At 38.3% G+C, this 26,980-nt stretch overlaps 1 protein-coding gene across 4 annotated transcripts in view; it reads left to right on the top strand.

Moving 5' to 3' along the window:
- E75 (ecdysone-induced protein 75) overlaps positions 1–26,980 on the top strand; it is a 266,115-nt gene that overhangs the window by 126,324 nt on the left and 112,811 nt on the right. For 2 of the 4 annotated variants that reach the window (XM_076537559.1, XM_076537555.1), the window contains exon 1: positions 11,799–12,356. The exons of the other annotated variants lie outside the window; for them this stretch is intronic. In XM_076537559.1, coding sequence (XP_076393674.1) covers positions 12,185–12,356 — 172 coding nt within the window. In that variant the 5' untranslated portion in view covers positions 11,799–12,184. Of the gene's footprint in view, positions 1–11,798; positions 12,357–26,980 lie in introns of those variants that run through there. 4 annotated transcript variants of the gene reach the window in all.

Genomic DNA, 26,980 nt, shown 5'->3' with positions numbered 1-26,980 from the left:
ACTTTCTATATTAATAAATAAAAATACTTCAAGGTTAATAAACATGTAAATAAAGGGGGGCAATACCTTTAGAATCTTAAAAAATTACAAAATTCTTTTTCTATAAAATGTTAATGTAACATCTTAAAAATATTGTCTGAAAATTTTCAAGTGAAATACGGAGCCCTTTTGAAGTTATGGCCGATTAGCGCCGCGGGTATACACGCGTTCAGTGCGGAGGACTGAAACTTTAAACGCGTTTTTCTCAAAACTACGTTCTTAAAATTGCCGTGGCTGATAACTCAAAAACTAGTTTATCAATCGCGCTCAAATTTTCGCACATATCCATGACAATACTATCTAACATATGAACCTAAATGTATGAAATAAATTGAACATTAAAGTCCTTTCTATTGCAAAACGTTGCAAAAATTTTCAATAAAATTCAAAGTTTTTCTTTAAAAGCGCCATTTCTTCAATTTTACATATTTTGCACGTTTCTGAGGTTCATCTACTAACTGTGAATGTTAGTTTTCGAAACATTGTCTGCAAACTTGCTGAAACCAATATATCTTCCGCTGGAACCCACGCCGATTCACGAGACGCGCCAAAACACTTCCAGAAAGGATTGCCATAATTCCGGCATTTTGAAATATTTTGCAAAACAGAAAATATTCTGTAATAGGCAATAGTTATAATAAATTATACCCGAAATTTCGAAAATGCAAAACAAAGGTGTACTGTACAAAAAAATTCACAAATATCAGCTTATTTTCATCTGTCTAAAGGTATTATTATTATGTCACACAAAAATTGACATACAATTTTGAAATAAAATAAATATTGAGTATAATTAACGTAGTAAATGTTATACAGTAATAATTAACTAGTTTTTACAGTAATAGTTAACTAGTTTTTACCAATTAACACTGTACCGAAAAAGAAATTGCACAAAGTCCTATACAGAAACAAACAGCGAAACTGAAATTGGACGCGGTTTCGAGATAATTCAAAGCAACGCTTTTCACCACAGCACCCCCGGAATTCGCAAATGTCCGATAGCCAGCAGGGGTGCCGTCACTCGAAGTCGTCAGGTAGAAAATTTACAGACACCAAGTCAAGTGGTTACGGGGGTTGCGGGCAAACTTTATGGCTGCGGTTTTCGCGCTCTCTTCATGCGACGACCATAAATTCCCAAGAAAATTTAACACGGGTTGCACCGTGTTAACGCACCCGTAAATCACTCTAACAGATTTTCAACGCTTCCTTGTGAATTCATTCGTAATCCTGACAAATCGGATTGTTCACGGTTAGTAGACCACTGGTGTCTTTTGATACTCTTTGGAGGTTACGGTGCTTTCTTCCAATGTTTATGATGGCGACATTTTAGATGGGAGGTTAGGGTAGAAAGGTTAGGAAGTTTGTTCGGGTCTGTAATTCAGGTTAAGAAGGTTCAGATTAAGGAATTTTATAAATGAATTTAATAGAAATGAAAACATTAATTGAAACAGTTCTACAATTTTAAAGTGTGATATACGTTAAACTTTGTTGTAATTAAATACACTTTAACGAATTCATTATGTGCACTATTTAAAATCTTATCATTGAGGACAGATTCTTTTTATTTCTTTCGTTGCCTCGAAACAGAAATGCAAGAGAAAGAGGATTTCTATATATCGAACGTTTTAGGCGATTCACTTTTGTACAACTTCAGATGTAAGGTTTTTTAGGCTAGAAATGTAGAGATGTAGAAATTTGAATATGCAAAAAGGTAGAAATGTAAAAATGTACAAATGTGAAAATATAAAAATGTAAAAATGTGACAATGTAAAAATTGTCAAATGTAAAAATGTACAAATGTAAAAATGTCCAAATATAAAAATGTAAAAATGTACAAATGTACAAATGTGAAAATATAAAAATGTAAAAATGTACAAATGTGAAAATATAAAAATGTAAAAATGTGAAAATATAAAAATGTAAAAATGTCCAAATATAAAAATGTAAACATGTAAAAATGTGAAAATATAAAAATGTAAAAATGTCCAAATATAAAAATGTAAAAATATAGCACTGTGAAAATATAAAAATTGATAAATCAACCCCAAAACCCCAAAATTCATAAATTCAAGAGTTCCAAAATTGACAAACTATCAAACCAAAAATTCGTCTCCCAAATCCTCAGCCACAAAAATTCAGAAATTTCCAAAACACAAAACTAAAAAAACTCTCAAGAATAAAAATTAAAAATTCACAAAAATAAAACCTTAAAACAGTTTCAAAAATAAAAATTTAAAAAATAACCCCATAAACTGTACAAACCCAAAATTTCTAAAATTAAAAAATGTCATAACCCTAAAAATTTTCAAATAAAATATCAAATTAAAAAATATGTCTATTACAGAAATTTGAAGATTTTTAGAAATATAAAGGTTTTATGAAGGTTTAAGTGAATTCAGGTATGTAAAAATATATAGAGTTTGAGCACATTAAGTGGCAAGAGAAAATCACACGATAAAAGCACGTGCACACACACGAACTGCCCACGTGTCAGCTACTAGAAGGAACAATTTTATTGCATTCTGATGCAGGCCTACTTGCATTCAGACAATGCTCCTAGGGAGATATGCAACCGGCCAGGACAGATATGTCGGTGCAACGTTCTTATTCGCGTGGGATTTCGTCTTCTTGTTGCAATACTTACTCGCAAGGAGAGGGGAGGAATTTTTCACGGGCAAACTTTCATATTAGATTACTGAAAAACAACTTCAAAAACAAATACTAAACAAACCGTACAAAACGATACAGACACGAAAATAATAATTTAAGAAAGAACAAAATAATACATTCACACAACTAATAATAAAAAAAGAACAAAATAATACATTGACACAAATAATAGAAGAAAATAAATATTTCTGAAACGAAAAAAAATTTCAAAATTGTCAAAAAATATTTTTAAACCGAAACAAAATCTTTAAATTTCCTAAAAATATTTTTGAAACGAAATGAAACTTCAAAATTGCCTAAAAATATTTCTGAAACGAAATAAAATTTCAAAATTGTCAAAAAATATTTTTAAACCGAAACAAAACTTCTGAACTTCCTAAAAATATTTCTGAAACGAAATAAAATTTTCAAATTGTCAAAAAGTATTTCTGAAACGAAATAAAATTTTCAAATTGTCAAAAAATATTTCTGAAACGAAATAAAATTTTAAAATTGTCAAAAAGTATTTCTGAAACGAAATAAAATTTCAAAATTGTCAAAAAATATTTTTAAACCGAAACAAAACTTCTGAACTTCCTAAAAATATTTCTGAAACGAAATAAAATTTTCAAATTGTCAAAAAGTATTTCTGAAACGAAATAAAATTTTCAAATTGTCAAAAAATATTTCTGAAACGAAATAAAATTTTAAAATTGTCAAAAAGTATTTCTGAAACGAAATAAAATTTCAAAATTGTCAAAAAATATTTTTAAACTGAAATAAAACTTCTGAACTTCCTAAAAAATGTCCAACTTGAACAGAAAGTACAATTTTTCTAAATTTGTATTATTTTTAATTCTTGTCAAAAGATTTTATCAAGATTTCGTCAAAAGCTTTCATCAAGATTTTACCAAAAGCTTTCATCAAGATTTTACCAAAAGCTTTCATCAAGATTTTGTCTTGAATTTTCATCAAGATTTTGTCTTAAATTTTCATCAAAACCATAATTTCACAAAACTATCAAGCTCGCCAAATAAACAAATAAATCAAAAGATTGCATAAAGGTAAAGTGCGTAGACTAACCTATGAAAGGTTCGCGTTATACATTTTTAACGAGCATCAATCCCGTTTACGCCTCTAATTTAATATATTCCCACGAGCGCAGAAAAGAGAGCGACTGCAACCCGCCAAGTTGCGGAGGTGTTTCGAAAACGTTGCGTCGTCGTGTAATCGTTTGCTCGCACGGTTCTGCGGAGCAAGATGCAGCCGCTGTTGCACATGCAATTGCTCAATGAGCCGCGTTGGTATGTGCACCGGTCACCGACTCTCGATATCTGATTCCGTTCGCCAAATAAACCGTCTCTTTCGTCGGGACGTCGCTACCAGCAATTCAAATTTCGCGCTGGTACGCTAAAGCCGTTCTCGCCTCGATCCATTGATCGATACGATTAGGTTAGGCTAGGTTAGGTTTCTAACGGTGTTTTGATTAGGATTTTACTCGCTATTTGAGTCTAATGCGGTTTGGGATGATTTGGGAGATTTGGGGTTAGGGATTTAGGGAGTTGAGGAAGGTGGAATGTTGGAAAGTGTGGATTTGGGGAATTTATGGAATTGGGAGATTGGAGATTTGAAGATTTTGGAATTTTGGAAATTTTGAGAATTTGGAGAATTTAGGGGATTTTGAGTTTTGGGCATTTAAAAATATTAGGAAATTGAGAATTTTCGACATTTGAGAATTTGGGAAATTTGAGAATTTTCGATATTTGAGAATTTAGGGAATTTTGAGAATTTTAGATATTTGAGAATTTTCAATATTTGTGAATTTTGGGAACTTAGGGAATTTAGGGAATTTTGAGAATTTTGGGTATTTGAGAATTTTGAGAATTTAGGGAATTTTCAACACTGGAAAATTTTGAGAATTTTGAGAATTTAGGGAATTTGAGAATTTTGGGTATATCAGAATTTTTAGAATTTAGGGAATTTTGAACACTTGAGAATTTTGGGAATTTTAGGAATTTTGAGAATTTTGAGAATTTTGAGAATTTTGAGAATTTTGAGAATTTTGAGAATTTTGAGAATTTTGAGAATTTAGGGAATTTAGGGAATTTTAGGAATTTTGAGAATTTAGGGAATTTAGGGAATTTTGGGATTTTTGAGAACTTTGAGAATTTTTAAATTTGGGAAATTTAGGGAATTTTGTGAGTTTTGAGAATATAGAAATTTGAGAATTTGTAAATTTGAGAATTTAGTAATTTTTATAATCTAAAACTTCCTCAAGAATTGATATTTTCGTAGAAATTCTCCTCGAATTGAAATTCTCATAAAAATTTCCCTAGAATTAAAATTCCCCAAGAATTGAAGTTTCCATAAAAATTCCCCTATAATTAAAATTCTCATAAAAATTGCCCCAAAACTGAAATTTCCATAGAAATTCTCCTCGAATTGAAATTCTCATAAAAATTCCCCTAGAATTGAAATTCTCATAAAAATTTCCCTAGAATTAAAATTCCCCAAGAATTGAAGTTTCCATAAAAATTCCCCTATAATTAAAATTCTCATAAAAATTGCCCCAAAACTGAAATTTCCATAGAAATTCCTCTAGAACTAAAATTCTCCAAAAAATTCCCCTAAACTTAAAACTTCCATAAAAATTCCCCTAGAAGTGCAATTTCCATAAAGATTCCCCTAGAATTGAAAATCTAAATATTTGAACAGCCCAAGATAAAAACATTTCATAAAAATTGAAAGAACGTCACCGTATGACTTAGCAATACAAGAGCAGAAAACCAGATGATCCTCCGATCGAACAACATAGACGTAACCCAATGAAATCCGACATCCGGTCCAACCTATTCGTCCTTTCGTTAGTCGGGAGTTGGCGTATCTCACCTCGTTTCCAAGTTTGGATGTAGGGTAGACTTTCCCGACTCGATCGTTCCAGTCAACCAACCTCGGCCAGGCCTACACTTCTACAACCACGTTGCGAAACAGGGACGAGACCCAGTTACCCACATTCTGCGCTAGATATTGCCCGGTAATTAAATAGCCGCCAATTTTCCACCAACCTTTAGCCTGACTACCCCTTATCGACTCTTCGTCACAGTAAATGTCATTTATTATTGTTCATTCTGACGACGCTAAGTGTATCACTTTCTTCTTTATGTGATGTTTTTTATGGTCAAGTTTTGGTAGGACTTCTAATTTTCTAATTTGCTAATTCCTCAATTTTTTTTTTCAAGCCCGCTGGACTTGGTTTTTTCCCACGTTACGTTTTTCATTTTTTTTTCTTTTGTAATAATTTAAATAATTTTTTTTTGTAATAATGCAATAGACTTTTTATCTTTGACCGATTTAACCGCAGCGTCTTCTCCTTTCGTTATTCCCTGTTCAAATTCTACCATCAATTAAACCAGTAAACGTAGTCGAAATTATACCGTGTTTGGTCTCATTTTAATCGGAAAAGTGTCAAGAATTAATTGGTGAAAGTTTGACAACGAAAAAGTCAAAAATAAAAAAGTTTTATATTTGCATTGGTATAGTCTCACGGATATACTGGAACCGCGGATCACGTTACATTTCCCGGCGCGCGAGCTTCACGGTGTCGCGAGGGGTCCTCCCCCCACTGGTCATTTTTTCGCGCGAATCGCGAACTAGGCATCGCGACCGCCAGGTGGCCAGCCGCGAATCGTTTTTCTCGTAATTCTAATGGGCCCTCGCGCCTATATTAAAGGACCGCGAGAAGGAGACGACGGCATGTTTCCGATTCACGTATACGGTCTTTACCTATACGTAGAAAGAGGAAGCATGCTCACATTTTTATGTTAGGGGACAGCAAGATGGTTTCATACCCGCGCCCCTAAGTGTCCCATTTTGGGAGTCTCTAATGATTCCATTTATGGAAAGCATTCGCTGCTGACCACCGATGATACACGTCCTCCGCCCTGCTACACTGCTCACCATGGTGACATCCCGATGGAAGCTTCCACCCAAGACACAATTCCTGATTGTCCCAAACCCAATAGGTACACAAACCCTGAGTGCCCCACACTGAATGTCCCAGACCCTGGAGTGCCCTGACCCCTGAACACACCCTATACCCGAAAAATTCCATACACCATTAGGTATACAAGACCTAGTGGAGAGCCCCATACCCCCAAAAACACCACACACTAATTATCCAAAATCCCAGTAGAGTGGAGTTTCCCAGGACTCCTGAATGCCCCACACCACAAATTAACAAATATTATTACATGTGTTAAGGGGGGCATACCTTTAGACAGATGAAAATAAGCTGATATTTGTGAATTTTTTTTTATAGGACACCTTTGTTTTGCATTTTCGAAATTTCAGGTATAATTTATTATAACTATTGCCTATTACAGAATATTTTCTGTTTTGCTAAATATTTCAAAATGCCGGAATTATGGCAATCCTTTCTGGAAGTGTTTTGGCGCGTCTCGTGAATCGGCGTGGGTTCCAGCGGAAGATATATTGGTTTCAGCAAGTTTGCAGACAATGTTTCGAAAACTAACATTCACAGTTAGTAGATGAACCTCAGAAACGTGCAAAATATGTAAAATTGAAGAAATGGCGTTTAAAGAAAAACTTTGAATTTTATTGAAAATTTTTGCAATGTTTTGCAATAGAAAGGACTTTAATGTTCAATTTATTTCATACATTTAGGTTCATATGTTAGATAGTATTGTCATGGATATGTGCGAAAATTTGAGCGCGATTGATAAACTAGTTTTTGAGTTATCAGCCACGGCAATTTTAAGAACGTAGTTTTGAGAAAAACGCGTTTAAAGTTTCAGTCCTCCGCACTGAACGCGTGTATACCCGCGGCGCTAATCGGCCATAACTTCAAAAGGGCTCCGTATTTCACTTGAAAATTTTGAGACAATATTTTTAAGATGTTACACTAACATTTTATAGAAAAAGAATTTTGTAATTTTTTAAGATTCTACAGGTATAATTTAAGTGTCCTATAAGTCTCATTTCAAATATATTTTTATATTTGCAAATCCCAAAATTCTCAAACTTAAAAATTTCCAAATTTGTATTTTTCTGAGTTTACAATTATTATTTTGCAGTACTATGATTGCATTCTTTTTTGTTTCAGGTGAGTAACATGCTGGTGTAATAGTTTCAACAACCCTAATAAGCCCAAGTAAGTTTTCTTATAAAGTTTCATTAAATTTTGAAATTTTAAACTTGTTAATTATTATATTAATAACAAAATATAAAATTCAGGAATGCTATAATAGTTATAGTATGTAATGATTTTTATTAAAGAAACAAAAAATATAATTAAATAAATTCGTCAAATTAAAAATGAAACACAACAATAAATAAAAAATGTACCAATTTCATTTTTAACGAAAAATGTATTAAATATTTGAAGAGAATGATTGAAATAGCAAGTGTCGCTATGATCACGAGCGCGTAGTTAGGGTAGGTCAAGCTTCGATTATATTTAGAATAGTCACGTTCAGTCTACTATAGACTCTCTAGTAATATATCCAATTCGAATCGTTTAACGGGATCTACACGATGACCATGATCTAGACGCGACCAAGTCAGCCAATAAAATACGTAAATCGTTCGTTCTGCAGCCTTACCAGTGAAACAATTAACCCTTTCGATAACGCTTGCTCCATTTTGATTAATTTTAATCTGGGAGAGCTGTCGATAAGCGTCCCAGCCACGTATTATCGATCATTCGATTTCTGATCAATACGTGCACTATCCTCTCTTATGTACTTTTATTTAGTTTTTACTTCTAAATATTTAATTTTGCAAATTTACAAACTTTCAAACTTTCAAACTTTCAAATTTACAAATTTACAAACTTCAGCTCGTACTTTCAAATTTTTTAATTCCCAAATTTACAAATCTTCAAATTTGGCAAAATTATTATATTCCAATTATGAATATCTCTGTCCACACCCTATATGAGTCCACATCCCCAATAGTACTTAGGTTCCCCATCAGATCCCCATCTGCTAACTTTGCTAATCCCCGTCCCTAATTTGCCCATTACTCCAAAAGGCAAGAAGAATACAGTGCACATTTGCTCGCGTCAATTGGTGAAAGAAGGTAATCAATGACGTAGCTTGATCGATCGTAAGTGGAGTAGCATGAGAGGATCGAGAGTGAAAGTCGAGTAGTTTCGACTGAAAGAGGAATCCAAGTGGCGCTAGAATTGTTCCCGTTAGCCTCCGAGTCAAACGAACTATACATACTAACAGTTAATTCAAGGCCCGTTAGGGCAGGTTAGGCTTGACTTGCATGAATTTAGATTCAAACTTCCGTGGAACCATTCCCATTCGGAGAACCTCTACTCGCAATTTACCTCACCGATTTTCTCACAGAAATTGTTTCCCGTCCGCGCAAGATGAGTGGAATATCGAACGGAAGCGATCGGTTCGAAAAGTGTATTCCTCGCCTCGCACGTATTTTCGGCGCGAGCGATTAGTGACGGCTGTCGCGTGCATCGATCGGATCGAAAAACGAGGGAAGCGGAGCTCCTCTGAATTCCTGGAGCTCATCTTGTGGCGGGCGCGTGGTACGTAACCGCCGCTCGCTCTCGGTTTCCGAGATATTCGCGAAAAACTTTCGGTACTGTTACATCGAATTCCGCGTGCGCTTACGAGTCCGTGGCGATGCCTCGGTATGGGACCGCCGCTTACCTCCTTTTTCTATAACGCGTCGCGACGGCCTACAACCGAGAGGTAACGGGTGAACTTCGAAATCAAACTTAACCGGTTTCGACTTTGGCTCGCGCTGGACCTGACGGCACGAACGTTAATATAACCTAACCTAACTTGATCACTGACCAGATTAAATTTGACGAGGTTAGGGACCGGTCACGCGGGTCCAAATACGGAATCATGGAAATTGGTTGAATTTGATCCTTCGTGATATGTGGTGTCATGTGAAATGTTAGAAAATTACAGCGATTCCTTGTTAATTGAAATTTACTGAGTTGCAAATTCTGTCGTATCTAAACTAGTATATCAGATAATTAGGAAATATATAATTCCTTGATTTAGTCACTGGAAGTCATTTACTACATCTACTTATGTATATTTCATCCATTAACCAGTTTACCCATTTCATTTCCTTTATTTTCTCATCCACCCATTCAGCAATTTCACTTATGCATTCACTTTGTTATCCATCTGCACATTTCATCTTCGTATTCGTTTTGTTTAGATTCCTGTGCGTAGAAACTAGACAGTGAAGGTCTAACGGGCCCCAGTTGGGGCAGGTTAGTTCCGACTTAGGCCAGACAGTCCGATTAGGTATTCTCGAATTAGGCGGTCGTCCCGTTCACCTGCGCTCTTGTGCCTTCCGTAGACGCGCGCCACGTGTTTCAGGCAAGGTGTGAGTCCACATATGAATAGTCCACACACTGTCACGTATGTGTAACTGCCAGGGGTTAAGCGGCTTTCACTCTCCGAGTGTTAGTGAGTCAACACAGTAGCGTAGCAGGGGAACTCACCATATCTGATTGTGTATCACACGCTGTCAGGGACGTAGCAACTTGTTTTCCTATTTTCTTTCACTTTAAGAACTTGGTTTAAGGACTTTTGAAAGTTTCACAATTTAGGTATGAGTTGGTGATTTTTGGGGATGTGGGGGATTTTGGAATTTGTGAGTTTTGGGATTTGGGATATAGGGATTTGGAAATCTAGGGATTTGGTAATATAGGGATTTGGAGATTTAGGGATTTGGGAATTTGGGGATTTGGGAATTTAGGGATTTGGGAATTTAGGGATTTGGGAATTTAGGGATTTGGGAATTTGGGGAGTTGGGAATTTAGGGATTTGGGAATTTAGGGATTTGGGAATTTAGGGATTTGGGAATTTGGGGAGTTGGGAATTTAGGGATTTGGGAATTTAGGGATTTGGGGAAATAGGGATTCGGGGAAATAGGGATTTGGGGAAATAAGAATTTGGGAAACTAGGAATTTGGAGATCTAGGGATTTGGCAGTACAGGAATTTGGGGATCTAGGGATTTGGGGATCTAGGGATTTGGGAATATAGGAATTTGGGGAAATAGGGATTTGGGGATTTAGGGATCTAGGGATTTGGGGATTTAGGGATTTAGGGATTTGGGGATTTGGGGATTTAGAGATTTGGGGATTTAGGGATTTTGGGATTTAGGGATTTAGAGATTTAGAGATCTAGGAATTTGGGAATATAGGGATTTGGGAAAATAGAAATTTGGGGATCTAGGGGTTTTGGGAAGTAGAAATTTGAGAATCTAGGGATTTGAGAAAGTAGAAATTTGGGAATCCTGGTATTTGGGGATTTTGGAATTTTGGGATCTAGGGAACCGAGAATCTAGGGATATGGGAAACTAGAAATTTGGAAACCTTGGAATTTTCGGAATTTGTGTATTTACAAGTGAAGAGAATTTCAATCCTTCCAAACTAGGGAATTTTCAAATCTCCATCTTCCAGTATCCCTAGATCTCCAAATCTCAAAAGTCCCATACACCTATATTTCCAAATTCCCTTGTCCCTAAATTCCTAGACCTTCATCTTCCTAGATTCACAAATTTCTATCCCAAATTTCTAAATTCCATCAAGTCATTAAACAGCTCCTCTAAAAATGCGATATAACAAATATTCTTCTGCAATATACCATCTGACCTAAGCAATACATCACATTACTCAATTACTTAACATAACAATAATAAAATGAGACAGTAATAAATCTTACAATTATAAGTCAAGGAAAATCCCATATTCAAAAGTCACCAAATCTCAAAGTACCCTAATCCCAAAATTTCCACACTCACCCTTTCAAAAATATAAATCATGGAGTACTAAGTCGCACAGTCGTAAGAGCGCATGTTTAAAAAAGCGCGGGACATCAATTCCCCAAGTAACCAAATCCCCAAATGAAAAATTCTCACGATTCCTCCTTAAATTTTCAATTCACCCATAAAATATAGACAGAGATAAATTATGAACTTGTTATTGAAGAGTATTTAAAAAAGCGCGGGGCACCAAAATGGCGCGGTACACTGGTGTTGATGGCCGGTGCAGCGCGCAGGCGCCGCGAAGCCGCGACACACCACGCCGCGGCGAACTCACTCGCGCACCGCATCGCACGCCACACACAACACACCAACTAATAACGTGCAAGCTTCGATTTGGAGTTACGTCGGGGACCACGCGGTCGCCATAAGGCAAGCAACAGCTCGTTTTGATCGGTGTGATCGTGTTGTCGTGCGCGGACAGTGAAAAAGCGGACAGTTAACAAGAACGTTCGAACCAAAACAAACTTGTGTTTCGCGCCGGTGTCCGGTGACACATAGTGAAAAGAGTGAAGAATAATACTCGTTGAAATCATATGGGAGCGGGTCGTGTTATGCCCGCCCCAATTCTGTCCCCATACGAGACTATCATTAGGACTATCGGACAGCGTTAACAGGCGGGAAAATTAAACGAGTCAGTGCAACAGACTGTCGCGTGGAGAGATGACGGTGCAAGAGTTCAAATCCCGTGGCAGTGCAGCCGATGAACAACAGCCGTCCGGCGATATACTGTCACCGCCAAACGACTTAGACAATGACAAGGAGCAATCGGCTCAGGTTTGTTACCGCGGCGCGCCGCAGGATAGCGAGAATCTCCTGGGGCGAGTTTTGGCCGGTAAGTGTTTTGACAGGTTCATAGACGCGCGAACGAAAGGGAGAGTTATTTTCCCTCTCGTTCGATTTCGAATCGGCTTGTAAAAACATTCTTGAGCCGGCGTTGATCACGATTCAGGTAGGAAGGAATAGAGAAAGAGGCGGTTTCACTTTCCAGCGGGGTTGGAATGTAGGTCGCGGGGCCCGGGACGAGGCTAGTTCGTTGCCCTCGGTCGGCGGCCTTCCACTCGGCGCTCCGGCAATTTTTCTCCCTCCCCGTGTTTCTCTGTCCCACCGACGTCTCACGGTTCCCTCTCTTCTTTTTGCTCGCGGTTCTAGCCTAGATAGTGTGCCTCTCTAGTGGGGCTCCCACCCTGCGTTCTGCCCTCCCCCCACGCGCTCCCTCTTTGTCCCGTTCGAGCGCTTCCACGTATTCTCTCCTCGTCGCTCCGGTTGGCGCTCTCTCTCTCTGGCCTGAACTCGTCGTGAACTCCGGCGCGCGGAGAGGCACTGTCGGTCTCTTTCTGTCGCGTAGGTCCGTAGAACAGGAAAGTAGGTCGGTGGGGCCTTGGCGCGAGGCTAGTTCGTTCACCCTGCCTGGCCCGTAACTGGGGCAAGATGAAATTAACCGAACGGGCTGCCACCTCGCCCCACCGCCTCCTCTCCATCTCCTACCGGCCGTTCGGCAAGTAGTGAACTCCGCGACTCGTGTGGCCAATCGCCGGCGGGTCGGTTCAACAAACTCGAACTGGGTCTCCTTACCGACCCCCGTACGCCCCTCGGCCTCCCTTCCCCTTCGTTGGTAGTTTAGCTACTCTACCAGCCTCCCCACCCACGGCTATCATCGAAGGTCACCAACACACTCGGCTAGCCCGCTCGCCCTCTTGTTCTGCGAGCGTAAAAGAGACTGATGTGCCTCTCGTATACAGTTACACGCCGGGGCCGTTCATAAGCGCGCTCGCCCACCTTTTGTTCCTCTCGGAATAGGAAGCGTACGATTTTCATGCGATCGAGCCCTGGTTATTAGTCCCTAATGCAATTTCTCCGTTTACCGGAACACGCATTCCGACGTTCAATTGCGTGAGTACGCCAGTACGTCACACACCCGTTCAACCGGCTGAGACGTAGGCCCCGTTACGTAACGAGATAGCGAATTACGCTATACATCCCCTCTCCGGATTTCTTTTCCCCCATCTCCGGAGAAAGTACGTTGCTGCTGGACCGTGGATCACTCTCCCCATCCGCCATGTTGGAATGCTTTCACCTCGTCGTTGCATCCGCCCGAGAGCACTGACCTAACCCAACGAGCATAACTACGAGGTCGAAAGCTCCTTCCTCCGTTCTTAAATATCCACGGGGATTACCGGGATCTGCTGCAAGATTAGCTCGAGCTTGGAATTCTCTTGCTAGGTTTGTAGATTTTCGCTGGAGTTTTGAGGATTTGGATGAGGACCACATGTGAGAAAGGAGTTAGCGGTGGCCCTCTGGTAGCGGAAATTCGAAGCTTTTGTTTAAACAAATATTTGAAGAATTATGATACTATAACTTGTTGCTCTACAATCTTAATATAATGTTGTGAGTTCCTGTAGTTACCTAGATCTCATTATACAGATAAATGTAAAATAGCTACCTATGTATGTATGCAAATATGCGATAGGTAACATGGAATGCAGATATGAAATAGGTACCCATGAAATGTAGGTGTCCAGACATGAAACAGGTAGCCATAGATATGAAACAGGTAGTCATAAGTGTCCACATATGAAACAGACAGCCATAGGTGTCCACATATGAGACAGGTAGCCATAGGTGTCCAGCAGGTGTACGCAGGTAGTTGAATCGTAAACGAAAGTGAAATCTGCGCAATCATCAGCACAAAGACTTGTTACTAATCATTGACTCTTCATCAGAGTGTAAAGAATTCGCAGTAGTCCTATGCTAATACGTCCAGAATTTGAAGTAAGAAAAGCTTGAAAGCATAACGCAATAAGCTTTTGTCCGAGAGCGAGTGATTCAGCGATTCAGGGTTATCGGGAGCAGCTGTTGTCCAGAAAGATGCGTAGGGGAATGAAAAAAAAAGAGCTGGTTTCGACACCGGCGCGAACTCCATCGGGCATTTTCTAATTACGCTCGTGCTGACGACTGGCTAACCTCAAAAGCAAGACACACGGGCAATGGCCTGGCCTCCTCCTGGTCCCCAGTGACCTCGATTGATGCGCTGTGTCCTCTCCCAGTCCACGATTTGCCCCCCTCTCCCGGTTCCCCAACAATCCCCTCCCGCGGGTCGCCAGAGGAGCGTTGACTCGACAGCGTCCAATCAGGGGCCGGTTCGTCGACTCTCTGAGCTGTTCTCGGGGTCGTTCTAATCTCGCAACAACGTCCCTACGCCACAAGCCGAACCGACCAGAAGCCCGATAAGAGACTGCGATCTTCCCCTCTTCCTCTAATCTCTCTAGCCTCTTTTTCTCGCCTTTATTTCTCTTGGCTTGGTTCACGTTGCGTAGATCGGCCCCGGCTGCCGTCGCTCTCTCTCGCGCTACGACGCCAAGGTGAACAACCTCGAACCGTGTCGGAGCTCTTATCGCTCGCGAGCTTGGTCCCTTATCGAGCGACCGCTTCGCGCGCTTCTTCCAACAGGGTTCGCTGAACCGCCCGCGAAAATCCACTTGGGAACGCTCAAATATTTGTCGCGAAACGATACTCGAGTCAAGAGCGAATCTTGCTGCCACGGGAAATAAACGGGGCTTGGGGACCTTTGGGAACGGTTGGATGCGGGATGTTGGGGTTTTGGGATGGCGATTAAGCGATATGGGGACTTTGAGATATGGAGGTAGTTGGGATTGGAGGATATAGGGATTTGAGGAGTGTGGAAATTTGGAGGTATGGAGATTTGGGGATGTGGACACTTGGAGATATAGGGATGTAGGGTATTGGGATTTGGGGAAGGTGGATTTGGAGGTATAGGGAACTTGGAGATGTGGACACTTGGAGATGTAGGGATGTGGAGTGTTGGGATTTGAGGAGTGTGGAAATTTGGAGGTATAGGGATTTAGGGATGTGGACACTTGGAGATATGGGGATGTGGAGATGTTGGGATTTGGGAAAGGTGGAGATTTGGAGGATAGGGATTTGGGGATGTGGACACTTGGAGATGTAGGGATGTGGAGTGTTGGAATTTGAGGAGTGTGGAGATTTGGGGATGTGGACACTTGGAGATATGGGGATGTGGAGATGTTGGGATTTGGGGAAGGTGGAGATTTGGAGGATAGGGACTTGGAGATGTGGACACTTGGAGATGTAGGGATGTGGAGTGTTAGGATTTGAGGAGTGTGGAAATTTGGAGGTATGGAGATTTGGGGATGTGGACACTTGGAGATATGGGGATGTGGAGGTGTTGGAATTTGAGGATATGGAGATTTGGGGATGTGGACACTTGGAGATATAGGGACTTGGAGATGTGGAGATTTGAGGATGTGGGGATTTGGAGATGTGGGACTAGGGTCTATATTCCATCTGACTCTTGGAATTTGAGATGTGGAGATTTGAGCAGCTTGGAATTTGAGAAGATGACAATTTGTAGATGTGGAAATTTGGGGAGCTTGGAATTTGAGAATGTGACGACTTGTAGATGTGGAGATTTGGTCACTTTGGAATTTGGGTATATGACGACTTGTGGATGTGGAGATTTGGTCTCTTGGGAACTTAGGGATGTGACAACTTGTGGATGTGGAGATTTGGTCTCTTGGAAATTTGGGCATATGACGACTTGTGAATGTGAAGATTTGACGATCCTGACACTTGTAGCTTTTAGCTCATGGAAGCCTAGGAACTTGAGTCTGTAGGTCTCCAAAAAAATAAAAATTTGAAGCTACAGAAACTTGAGAACCTACATACCTAGGACCCAGAAGTTTGAACACATGAGTACCTCAGAACCCAACTATTCAAACATCAACATCTACACCTAGATCACCCTAAAAATTTGCAACTGAGAATGTTTGAATCTACAGATGTGGAACCATAATCACAGTTCCCATATAACCCCAGTCCAAGAATATAAAGTACATTTACTCCACCATTAGTAATTTCCCTTTGGCAATGTTTCTACCAGCACTTTCATTTTCTTGATTCATTCAACTCACCCAACGCAGCTCGCAACGGATACTTTATTCCGTTCTAATTCACCTGTTTCGAAAATTCTGCTCGAACAAACGCGTCCTTCGCAATGCCTGTTTCCACTCGCTAGAAACTTTCAAACTCATTCGAGAAACGGACACCGAGATGCATAATTTCGTTGCAATAGGTCGATCATCGGAGAGTAATCGACGCTTTCACCGTGTGCCTATTACCTCAGACCGGGTCGGAATGAGAATGTCCACCTTCCAATTGCGTAATTAGGATGGTCCACATCTCCACATTTCCATCATCTTTGAGGCAATTCACTTAGATTCTGCTAAATTTACTTAGAGACACTTTGGTTCAAGTTATAGCAATTTGAATCATGTGGACTTTTGAATCAGAATGAAAGATAGCTATACTCAAATCTCTGATGTAAATATACCCTAATGGGATTGAACGTGTCTAGCAACATCTGATGGGTTATTAGGGTGACTTCTGGTAGAGGAGATCGTTTTGGGAAGCTTAGTCCACTTCGGTCCACATGAGACTGAGTCAGAATAAAAGGTAGCTTGACTCAAATCCCTGATGTGGGTAAATATACCCTAATGGTATTGAACGTGTCTATCAACATCTGATGGGTTATTCGGATGACTTCTGGTGGAGGAAACCGTTTTGGGAAGCTTAGTCCACTTTGGTCCACATGGGACACTAAATCAGAATAAAAGGTAGCTTGACTCAAATCCCTGATGTGGGTAAATATACCCTAATGGGATTGAACGTGTCTATCAACATCTGATGGGTCATTTGGATGACTTCTGGTGGAGGAAACCGTTTTGGGAAGCTTAGTCCACTTTGGTCCACATGGGACACTAAATCAGAATAAAAGGTAGCTTGACTCAAATCCCTGATGTGGGTAAATACACCCTAATGAGACTGAACGTGTCTATCAACATCTGATGGATTATTCGGATGACTTCTGGTGGAGGAGACCGTTTTGGGAAGCTTAGTCCACTTTGGTCCACATGGGACACTAAATCAGAATAAAAGGTAGCTTGACGCAAATCCCTGATGTGTAAATATACCCAAAGTGACTAGGTTTCTGGAGAAACTATTATGAATGGGTCTACACACCTTATACGGAACTCGATATTTCCGAACGAAAGAGCGAAGGTCGCAAAAAGACAATTTCTGCAGAATCACATAGCAAAGAAAAGTGACTCGATGCGACCCAGATAATCGGTAAGAGAGAAAGTCCAGTTCACCGCGAAACAAAGAGAAAGTCGTGATCACGTGTGAATCCGCGGGGAAATAGCCAGAAAGAGAGAAATCATTCTCCGGTGCGAAAACTTCGCTTTCATCGGCATCCGGACCGACCGCCTTCGTCGGTTCTTCAACTTCCTGGTCAGACCACTCTTACTTTCTTCCCGGTGAACCATGACTCGATCGCCGCCAGAAAAAAACAACTACTCTAACAATACCGGCGCTGTTACACCCGTTTACCTGTTGCGTTACGCCCGCGTGCCGCAATTACCGCGTTCAAGCCCGATCGGGTAAATATACACATGGCTTTCGTTAAATGTATTGTTATTTGTAGTTCATTCAGGAGACTGAATCAGAAATCTGAAGTGTTTATAGGATTGTAGTGATGGGATTAACTCGGACCCGGTCGGGTATATTTACTCGTGTGGAAGGCTTAGGTCAAGTTGGAGCCCTCGCGCTGGGATCGAAAGTGATTTTAAGTTCTTTACTAAAAATTTCTTTCTCTAGAATGATAGGTTTAGTTTGTGTCATTTAGAATTTTGATGTCTTTCGAAATAGGATATTTTGAGTGAAGTAATATATGCTTTGGACAAATTCCCCAGATTCTAAAATTCCCACAGCTTCAAATAACCCTATTTCGAAATTTCAAACTTTTCTGAATCTCTCAAATTTCCTAGCTCTCAAATTGTCTAAATCTCCTAAGTTCCCAAATTCATAAAATTTGCTAGCTTCACCAGATTCCCCAAATTGTAAAATTCCATATTTTCAAGTCACTAAATTTCCAAATCTCCACATTCTCAAATTTCAAATTTCCGAGTTCCTAAATTCGTAAATCTCCAAAATCCTTAAATTCCTCAGATTCCCTAGATTCCACAGGTTTCCTAAATTCTCAAATTCTAAATGTTTAAGTCTCTAAATTTCCAAATACCTAAATACCCAACTTCCTGAAACACCAAATCCTCAAATTTCCTAAATTGCCTAAATTCCCCAAATTCTCTAAGTTTCTTAAATTCTAAAATCCCTAAATCCTCTAAATTCCCAAATCCCCAAATTTCCAAATCCTTAAATTCCTAAATCCCTAAGTTCCCAAATTCCTAAATTCCCAAATCCTCAAATTCCCAAATCCCCAAATATCCAAATCCCCAAATTCCCAAGTTCCCAAATCCCCAAATCCCCAAATCCCCAAATCCCCAAATCCCCAAATTCCCAAATCCTCAAATCCTCTAAATTCCCAAAATTCCCAAATCTCCAAATTTCCTAAATTCCCTCAATTCCCTGAATTCCCAAATTCCCAAATCCCCCAAATTCCCAAATCCCCAAATTCCAAAATCCACAAATTCCCAAATTCCCAAATTCCCAAATCCTCAAATCCCCTAAATTCCATAAATTCCCCAATCTCCAAATTCCCTAAATTCCCTAAATTCCCTAAAATCCCTAAAATCCCTAAATTCCCAAATCCTCAAATCCCCTAAATTCCCAAAATTCCTAAATCTCCAAATTTCCTAAATTCCCTAAATTCCCTAAATTCCCTAAATTCCTAAATTCCCAAATCCACAAATTCCCAAATCCCCCAAATTCCCAAATCCCCAAATTCCCAAATGCCCAAATTCCCAAATCCCCAAATTCCCAAATCCACAAATTCCAAAATCCACAAATTCCCAAATCCCCAAATTCCCAAATCCACAAATTCCCAAATCCACAAATTCCCAAATCCACAAATTCCCAAATCCTCAAATCCCCTAAATTCCCAAAATTCCCAAATCTCCAAATTTCCTAAATTCCCTAAATTCCTAAATTCCCAAATCCACAAATTCCCAAATCCCCCAAATTCCCAAATCCCCAAATTCCCAAATGCCCAAATTCCCAAATCCCCAAATTCCCAAATCCACAAATTCCAAAATCCACAAATTCCCAAATCCCCAAATTCCCAAATCCACAAATTCCCAAATCCACAAATTCCCAAATCCACAAATTCCCAAATCCTCAAATCCCCTAAATTCCCAAAATTCCCAAATCTCCAAATTTCCTAAATTCCCTAAATTCCTAAATTCCCAAATCCACAAATTCCCAAATCCCCCAAATTCCCAAATCCCCAAATTCCCAAATGCCCAAATTCCCAAATCCCCAAATTCCCAAATCCACAAATTCCAAAATCCACAAATTCCCAAATCCCCAAATTCCCAAATCCACAAATTCCCAAATCCACAAATTCCCAAATCCACAAATTCCCAAATCCTCAAATCCCCTAAATTCCCAAAATTCCCAAATCTCCAAATTTCCTAAATTCCCTAAATTCCTAAATTCCCAAATCCACAAATTCCCAAATCCCCCAAATTCCCAAATCCCCAAATTCCCAAATGCCCAAATTCCCAAATCCCCAAATTCCCAAATCCACAAATTCCAAAATCCACAAATTCCCAAATCCCCAAATTCCCAAATCCACAAATTCCCAAATCCACAAATTCCCAAATCCACAAATTCCCAAATCCCCAAATTCCCAAATCCTCAAATCCCCTAAATTCCATAAATTCCATAAATTCCCAAATCTCCAAATTCCCTAAAATCCTTAAAATCCCTAAAATCCCTAAATTCCTAAATCCCCAAATTCCCAAATCCCTAAAATTTTGAAAATTTGAAATTTCTCTAAATCTCTGAAATTTCAAAAGTCCCCAAATCTCCAAAATTCCCATATTAGCATTGGAATCTGCAAATGCAATTCCCATACAGCAAAACCCCTAAATTCCCATCTACCCAAATAAACTCCTTCACCTTAGCATCGCGCAACACAAGAAATTCAATTGCAGTCGAATCTTCGCACTCGAAAAGCCGTGCGACAAAAACAGCCGCCGCTTGAACCAGTAGCAGCCGCGATAAAGCGGTAACAGAACAAAATTACCGAGCTTTCGAGAGTAACAGGCGGGGGCAAGAGGGCAGCGTGGGGGCAGCTGGGGTGTGCAGAGGGAGGAAGTGGCCACGGTGTAGATATAATATCTGTAGCAAGGGGCGACAGGTTGGTGGAAATGCTATACTTAGCAGCGTAGGAGGGGAAGGGGTAGCAATACCAGGGCTGGCTGGTGGGTCAGAGGTCGTTGCCCTCGGGGCTGCTACCCTCTGCCCCCCTGACCGCCCACTCAACCGAGTTTCCGGGGGTTGACTGCGCGAGTAGTCATGAAGCTTGCTCGAATTTCCGTGAAATGCGCGGGATATGCTTTTCTCGTTTCTTTCCGCCATTCGATTTGCTCACTTTTGTTATATAACGTGATCTTGGAAAAATGCTATATAATGAGAGGGCTTTTGTGATGGTTGTGGTAATGAGGAGTGGGATTGTTTTATTATGGGTGTGTGAGATTTTGGGATTCATGAATTGATTTTGATTGGTGGTATTGGTAGATGTAGGGTGTTATTGATAGGTTATTGATATGTAATTGATAGGTTATTGATGCGGAGGTATGGCTGATGTTATTGATAGAAAGTAATGTGGATGTTATTGATAGAATTGTTCAAGTTAAAATAGGACCACATTTTTGGAATTGAAATTATTGATAGGAAGCAATTATTGATATTGAAATTATTGACAAAAAGCAATTATTAGAATTGATATTATTGATAGAAAGCAATTATTAAAATTGGAACTTATTGATGAACAGCAATTATTTAAAGTGAAATTATTGATACAAGATAACTATTGTAACTAAAATTATTGATACAAGGCAATTATTGATACTGAAATTATTGACAGAAAGCAATTATTAGAATTGACAATTATTGATAGAAAGCAATTACTAGAATTGACAATTATTGATAGAAAGTAATTATTAAAATTGGAACTTATTGATGAAGAGCAATTACTAAAATTGAAATTATTTATAGAGTGCAATTATTGTAATTGAAATTATTGATACAAGATAATTATTGTAACTAAAATTATCGATAAAAGGCAATTATTGATATTGAAATTATTGACAGAAAGCAATTATTAGAATTGACAATTATTGATAGAAAGCAATTATTAGAATTGGAACTTATTGATGGAGAGCAATTATTAAAACTGAAATTATTGATAGAATGCAATTATTGTAATTGAAATTATTGATTCAAGGTAATTATTGTAACTAAAACTATTGATACAAGGCAATTATTGATATTGAAATTATTGACAGAAAGCAATTACTAGAATTGACATTATTGATAGAAAGCAATTATTAGAATTGACAATTATTGATAGAAAGCAATTATTAGAATTGGAACTTATTGATGAAGAGCAACTATTAAAAGTGCAATTATTGATAGAATGCAATTATTGTAATTGAAATTATTGATACAAGGCAATTATTGATATTAAAATTATTGATAGAAAGCAATAATTAGAATTGACAATTATTGATAGAAAGTAATTATTAGAATTGGAACTTATTGATGAAGAGTAATTATTAAAATTGAATTTATTGATAAAAAGCAATTATTGTAATTGAAACTATTGATACAAAAGAATTGAAGAAATTAAAATTATTGCCAAAAAGAAATGCATATGTACGATAAAAAATTATTCTTCCAATCAAAATAACAATTCTGCTATAAAACAAATACTTGAAATATTTTCCCAAAGACGTCACCGTCCATTTACAAAACCTTCAAATAATTCTCCATTTACACAACACTCTACATTAAATTACTATCCTCCCATTTAATGAATATTAATAAAAACTTCTCTCAAACAATTTCTCTTCTTATCTAACAGCAAGTGGTTGCATAAGCGCAATAAGTGCATTATTCATACACTTCTCTAACATAATCACGATAATCATAAATGACTGTCATTATGCAGTAGGCAGATGTGTTCGCAATAAAATATTACGGAGAGCGTTCTTACGCCTCATGTAAATCAATCGTTTATCTATCGACGATAAAAGCACGTAGCACTTTGAAGTCGCTTCGTGTTACGTGTTCGATTACCGTGGAACACGACTGTACTTATCATTAACAACAATCCTCAATTTCATACCGCATCCATCAAAGCTTCAAAGTACTCTGATAAAGATCAATCAGCTCAACCTCTTTCGTTCTCTTTGCTGAAACGAATCGTTAGCAGCACGTGTTTCGGTAAATTGCCGAATGTGTCGGGTCGCTGTTCGGGAAACGGCGATATAGCGAGAGGGAATATAATCGACGTTTTTTCGATGGGAAATTTGGAGATTTGGGGCTTAGACTTTTGAGGAATTTTGAAATTCTTGCATTTTTAGGTTTTGAAGATTTTGGGGAATTCTAAGGAATTTTAGGGAATTTTAAGGATTTTTGGAAATTTGGGAATTTGGGGAATTTTGAGAATATCATGGATTTGAGGAGATTTGTAGATTTTTAAGATTTTGGGGAATTCTAGGGAATTTTAGGGAATTTTAAGGATTTTGGGAATTTTTGAAATTTGGGAATTTGGGGAATTTTGAGGATATCATGGATTTGAGGAGATTTGTAGATTTTTAAGATTTTGGGGATTTCTAGGGAATTTTAAGGATTTTGGGAATTTTGGAAATTTGGGAATTTGGGGAATTTTGAGGATATCATGGATTTGAGGAGATTTTTAGATTTTTAAGATTTTGGGGATTTCTAGGGAATTTTAAGGATTTTGGGAATTTTGGAAATTTGGGAATTTGGGGAATTTTGAGGATATCATGGATTTGAGGAGATTTGTAGATTTTTAAGATTTTGGGGAATTCTAGGGCATTTTAGGGAATTTTAAGGATTTTGGGAATTTTGGAAATTTGGGGAATTTTTAGGATATCATGGATTTGAGGGGATTCGTAGATTTTTAAGTTTTTGTGGATTTTGGGGAATTTTAGGGATTTTGAGAGTTTGAGGATTTGGGGAATTCTTAGGATATCAGGGATTTGAGACGATTTGTAAGATTTTGTAGATTTTAGGGAATTCTAAGGAATTTTAAGGATTTTGGGAAATTTGGGGAATTTTGATGTCATCATGGATTTGAGGGGATTCGTAGATTTTTAAGTTTTTGTGGATTTTGGGGAATTTTAGGGATTTTGGGAGTTTGAGGATTTGGAGAATTTTTATAATATCAGGGATTTGATGCAATTTGTAGATTTTGGGGAATTCTAGGGCATTTTAAATTTCCGAAATTCCCACACTTCCATATCAAAAACCTTCCAAACCCCAAATTTTCAATTCTCCAAACTACCACCTCAATTTCCCAAAACCCAATCATCCACTTGAAATCAAAATCCTCCGCCCGTTTCATAATCCACTAAAATATGCGAAGACCAAAGTGATGAAATAAATGAAAAGAAAAAAATAATTGAGCAAAAAGGCAATTCCCGAAGAGGCAAAATGGAACACCGTGTATATCCGTGTCGAGTGGCCTCCGCGAAAATAGCAGAACCGTGGACCGTGCGATAAAGGGAGAGGGGAAACAACGAGGACGAGCGAGCGAGAGAATGGACATAGTGGGAGGCGAGTTACGGTAGGGGATAAAGTAAGAGTGGGGATGAGAGAAAGAGAGAACCGTTGACCCAGTTAAGGGTGAGTGCCACCCTCGTCGGTCAACGACCCCGCGACCTCGACGCTCGCGATCCAACTCCTCGGAACCACCCCCTCAACCCCCCGTGAAACTCACTGAAACCCCCACCCTCGGCTAAACCGACGAGCGTCACTTTCCGTGCGAGCTTTCCTCGCCCTGATTAGACCGCCGGGAGCGCGTTTCCTACCTCGATAATTCAGCCTTTTCTGGAGTTCGCGTGCTGAGGCTGGATACCGCGAGATGACCTCTAGGAATTTACTGTTGTGACTATTAACTGGGAGTCGACATCTAAAGTTCTTGGGATGAGTTTTGGTAGTTTGAAGACGTGACTATAAGCTTGACATAGAGATACGAGATCATATGACAAGTTTTATTAGTTTAGAGTCGTGACTATAAAGTTGCAACTATAACGCTGTGACTATGAAGTTGTGTAAAGGGCTGGAGGTAATGTCTGTGGTTCTTGGAATGACTTCTGGTAATTTGGAGATGTGACTATAAGATTAATATAGAATCAAGAGATCATAATATAAGTTTGATGAATTTAGAGTTGTGACTATAAACTCTTAATGACTTGAGATAAGGTCTAAAGTTTGTGGGATGACTTCTAGTAATTTAGAGGCGTGACTATAAGCTTGATATAAGATTAATATAGAATCACAAAGTCATAAGATATGTTTTATGGATTTAGAGTCGTGACTATAAACTTTTAATGACTTCAGGTAAGGTCTAAAGTTTGTGGGATGACTTCTAGTAATTTAGAGGCGTGACTATAAGCTTGATAGAAGATTAATATAGAATCACGAAATCATAAGATAAGTTTTATGAATTTAGAGTCGTGACTATAAACTTTTAATGACTTGAGGTAAGGTCTAAAGTTTGTGGAATGATTTCTACTAATTTAGAGGCGTGACTATAAGCTTGATAGAAGATTAATATAGAATCACGAAATCATAAGATAAGTTTTATAGATTTAGAGTCGTGACTAAAAACTTTTAATGACTTGAGATAAGGTCTAAAGTTTGTGGGATGACTTCTAATCATTTAGAGACGTGACTATAAGCTTGATATAAGATTAATATAGGATCACAAAATTATAAGATAAGTTTTATAGATTTAGAGTCGTGACTATAAACTTTTAATGACTTCAGGTAAGGTCTAAAGTTTGTGGGATGACTTCTAGTAATTTAGAGATGTGACTATAAGCTTGATATAAGATTAATATAGAATCACAAAGTCATAAGATAAGTTTTATAGATTTAGAGTCGTGACTATAAACTTTTAATGACTTGAGGTAAGGTCTAAAGTTTGTGGGATGACTTCTAGTAATTTAGAGACGTGACTATAAGCTTGATATAAGATTAATATAGAATCACAAAGTCATAAGATAAATTTTATAGATTTAGAGTCGTGACTATAAACTCTTAATGACTTGAGGTAAGGTCTAAAGTTTGTGGGATGACTTCTAGTAATTTAGAGGTTTGACTATAAGCTTGATAGAAGATTAATATAGAATCACAAAATCATAAGATAAGTTTTATGGATTTAGAGTCGTGACTATAAACTTTTAATGACTTGAGGTAAGGTCTAAAGTTTGTGGGATGACTTCTAGTCATTTAGAGGCGTGACTATAAGCTTGATAGAAGATTAATATAGAATCACAAAGTCATAAGATAAGTTTTATAGATTTAGAGTCGTGACTATAAACTTTTAATGACTTGAGATAAGGTCTAAAGTGTGTGGGATGACTTCTAGTAATTTAGAGACGTGACTATAAGCTTGATATAAGATTAATATAGAATCACAAAGTCATAAGATAAATTTTATAGATTTAGAGTCGTGACTATAAACTCTTAATGACTTGAGGTAAGGTCTAAAGTTTGTGGGATGACTTCTAGTAATTTAGAGGTTTGACTATAAGCTTGATAGAAGATTAATATAGAATCACAAAATCATAAGATAAGTTTTATGGATTTAGAGTCGTGACTATAAACTTTTAATGACTTGAGGTAAGGTCTAAAGTTTGTGGGATGACTTCTAGTCATTTAGAGGCGTGACTATAAGCTTGATAGAAGATTAATATAGAATCACAAAGTCATAAGATAAGTTTTATAGATTTAGAGTCGTGACTATAAACTTTTAATGACTTGAGATAAGGTCTAAAGTGTGTGGGATGACTTCTAATAATTTAGAGACGTGACTATAAGCTTGATATGGTGTGGAGAGTCAATGAAATGACTTTTAGAATGTTCGATTAATGACTATGCACTTGATATTGAAGTCACTGTTGTGATTATGTTACCGTGAAAGACCGAAACCTGGAGAATGTCGACATTCACATAGTCGCTTAGTATATGTCCGAAATATTTGCTAAATACCCTTATTTCTGACTTACACCGGTAAATGTCGACATTCACCATGCGCTAATGGTGAATGTTGAACATGTCGGAGATTTATATTTTTTTCTCCGTAATTCAGTCGCTATAAAACGTCACAAGGGTGAGGTAACTTTTTCGCCTCTCTTTCTGAGAGGAGAGACCAACAATTTAAAACACATAGTACATTCTAAGCATACGTGTTCTTCCTCCGTGGCCTATTCTGGCGCGTGTTTCATATAGTATACCGAACAATTTTTCATTGGTAACATAATACTGTATATTCGTTTCCCCTGATTTTAATGGTACAATTAATTTCCTTTCATCATTAATTTTTAAAACGTCAAAACGTTTTAATCGTCTGTAATCCAA

This window comes from Megachile rotundata, chromosome 11, assembly GCF_050947335.1.
Source record: "Megachile rotundata isolate GNS110a chromosome 11, iyMegRotu1, whole genome shotgun sequence".
NCBI lineage: Eukaryota > Metazoa > Arthropoda > Insecta > Hymenoptera > Megachilidae > Megachile > Megachile rotundata.
This window is presented reverse-complemented; position numbering and strand designations above follow the sequence as displayed.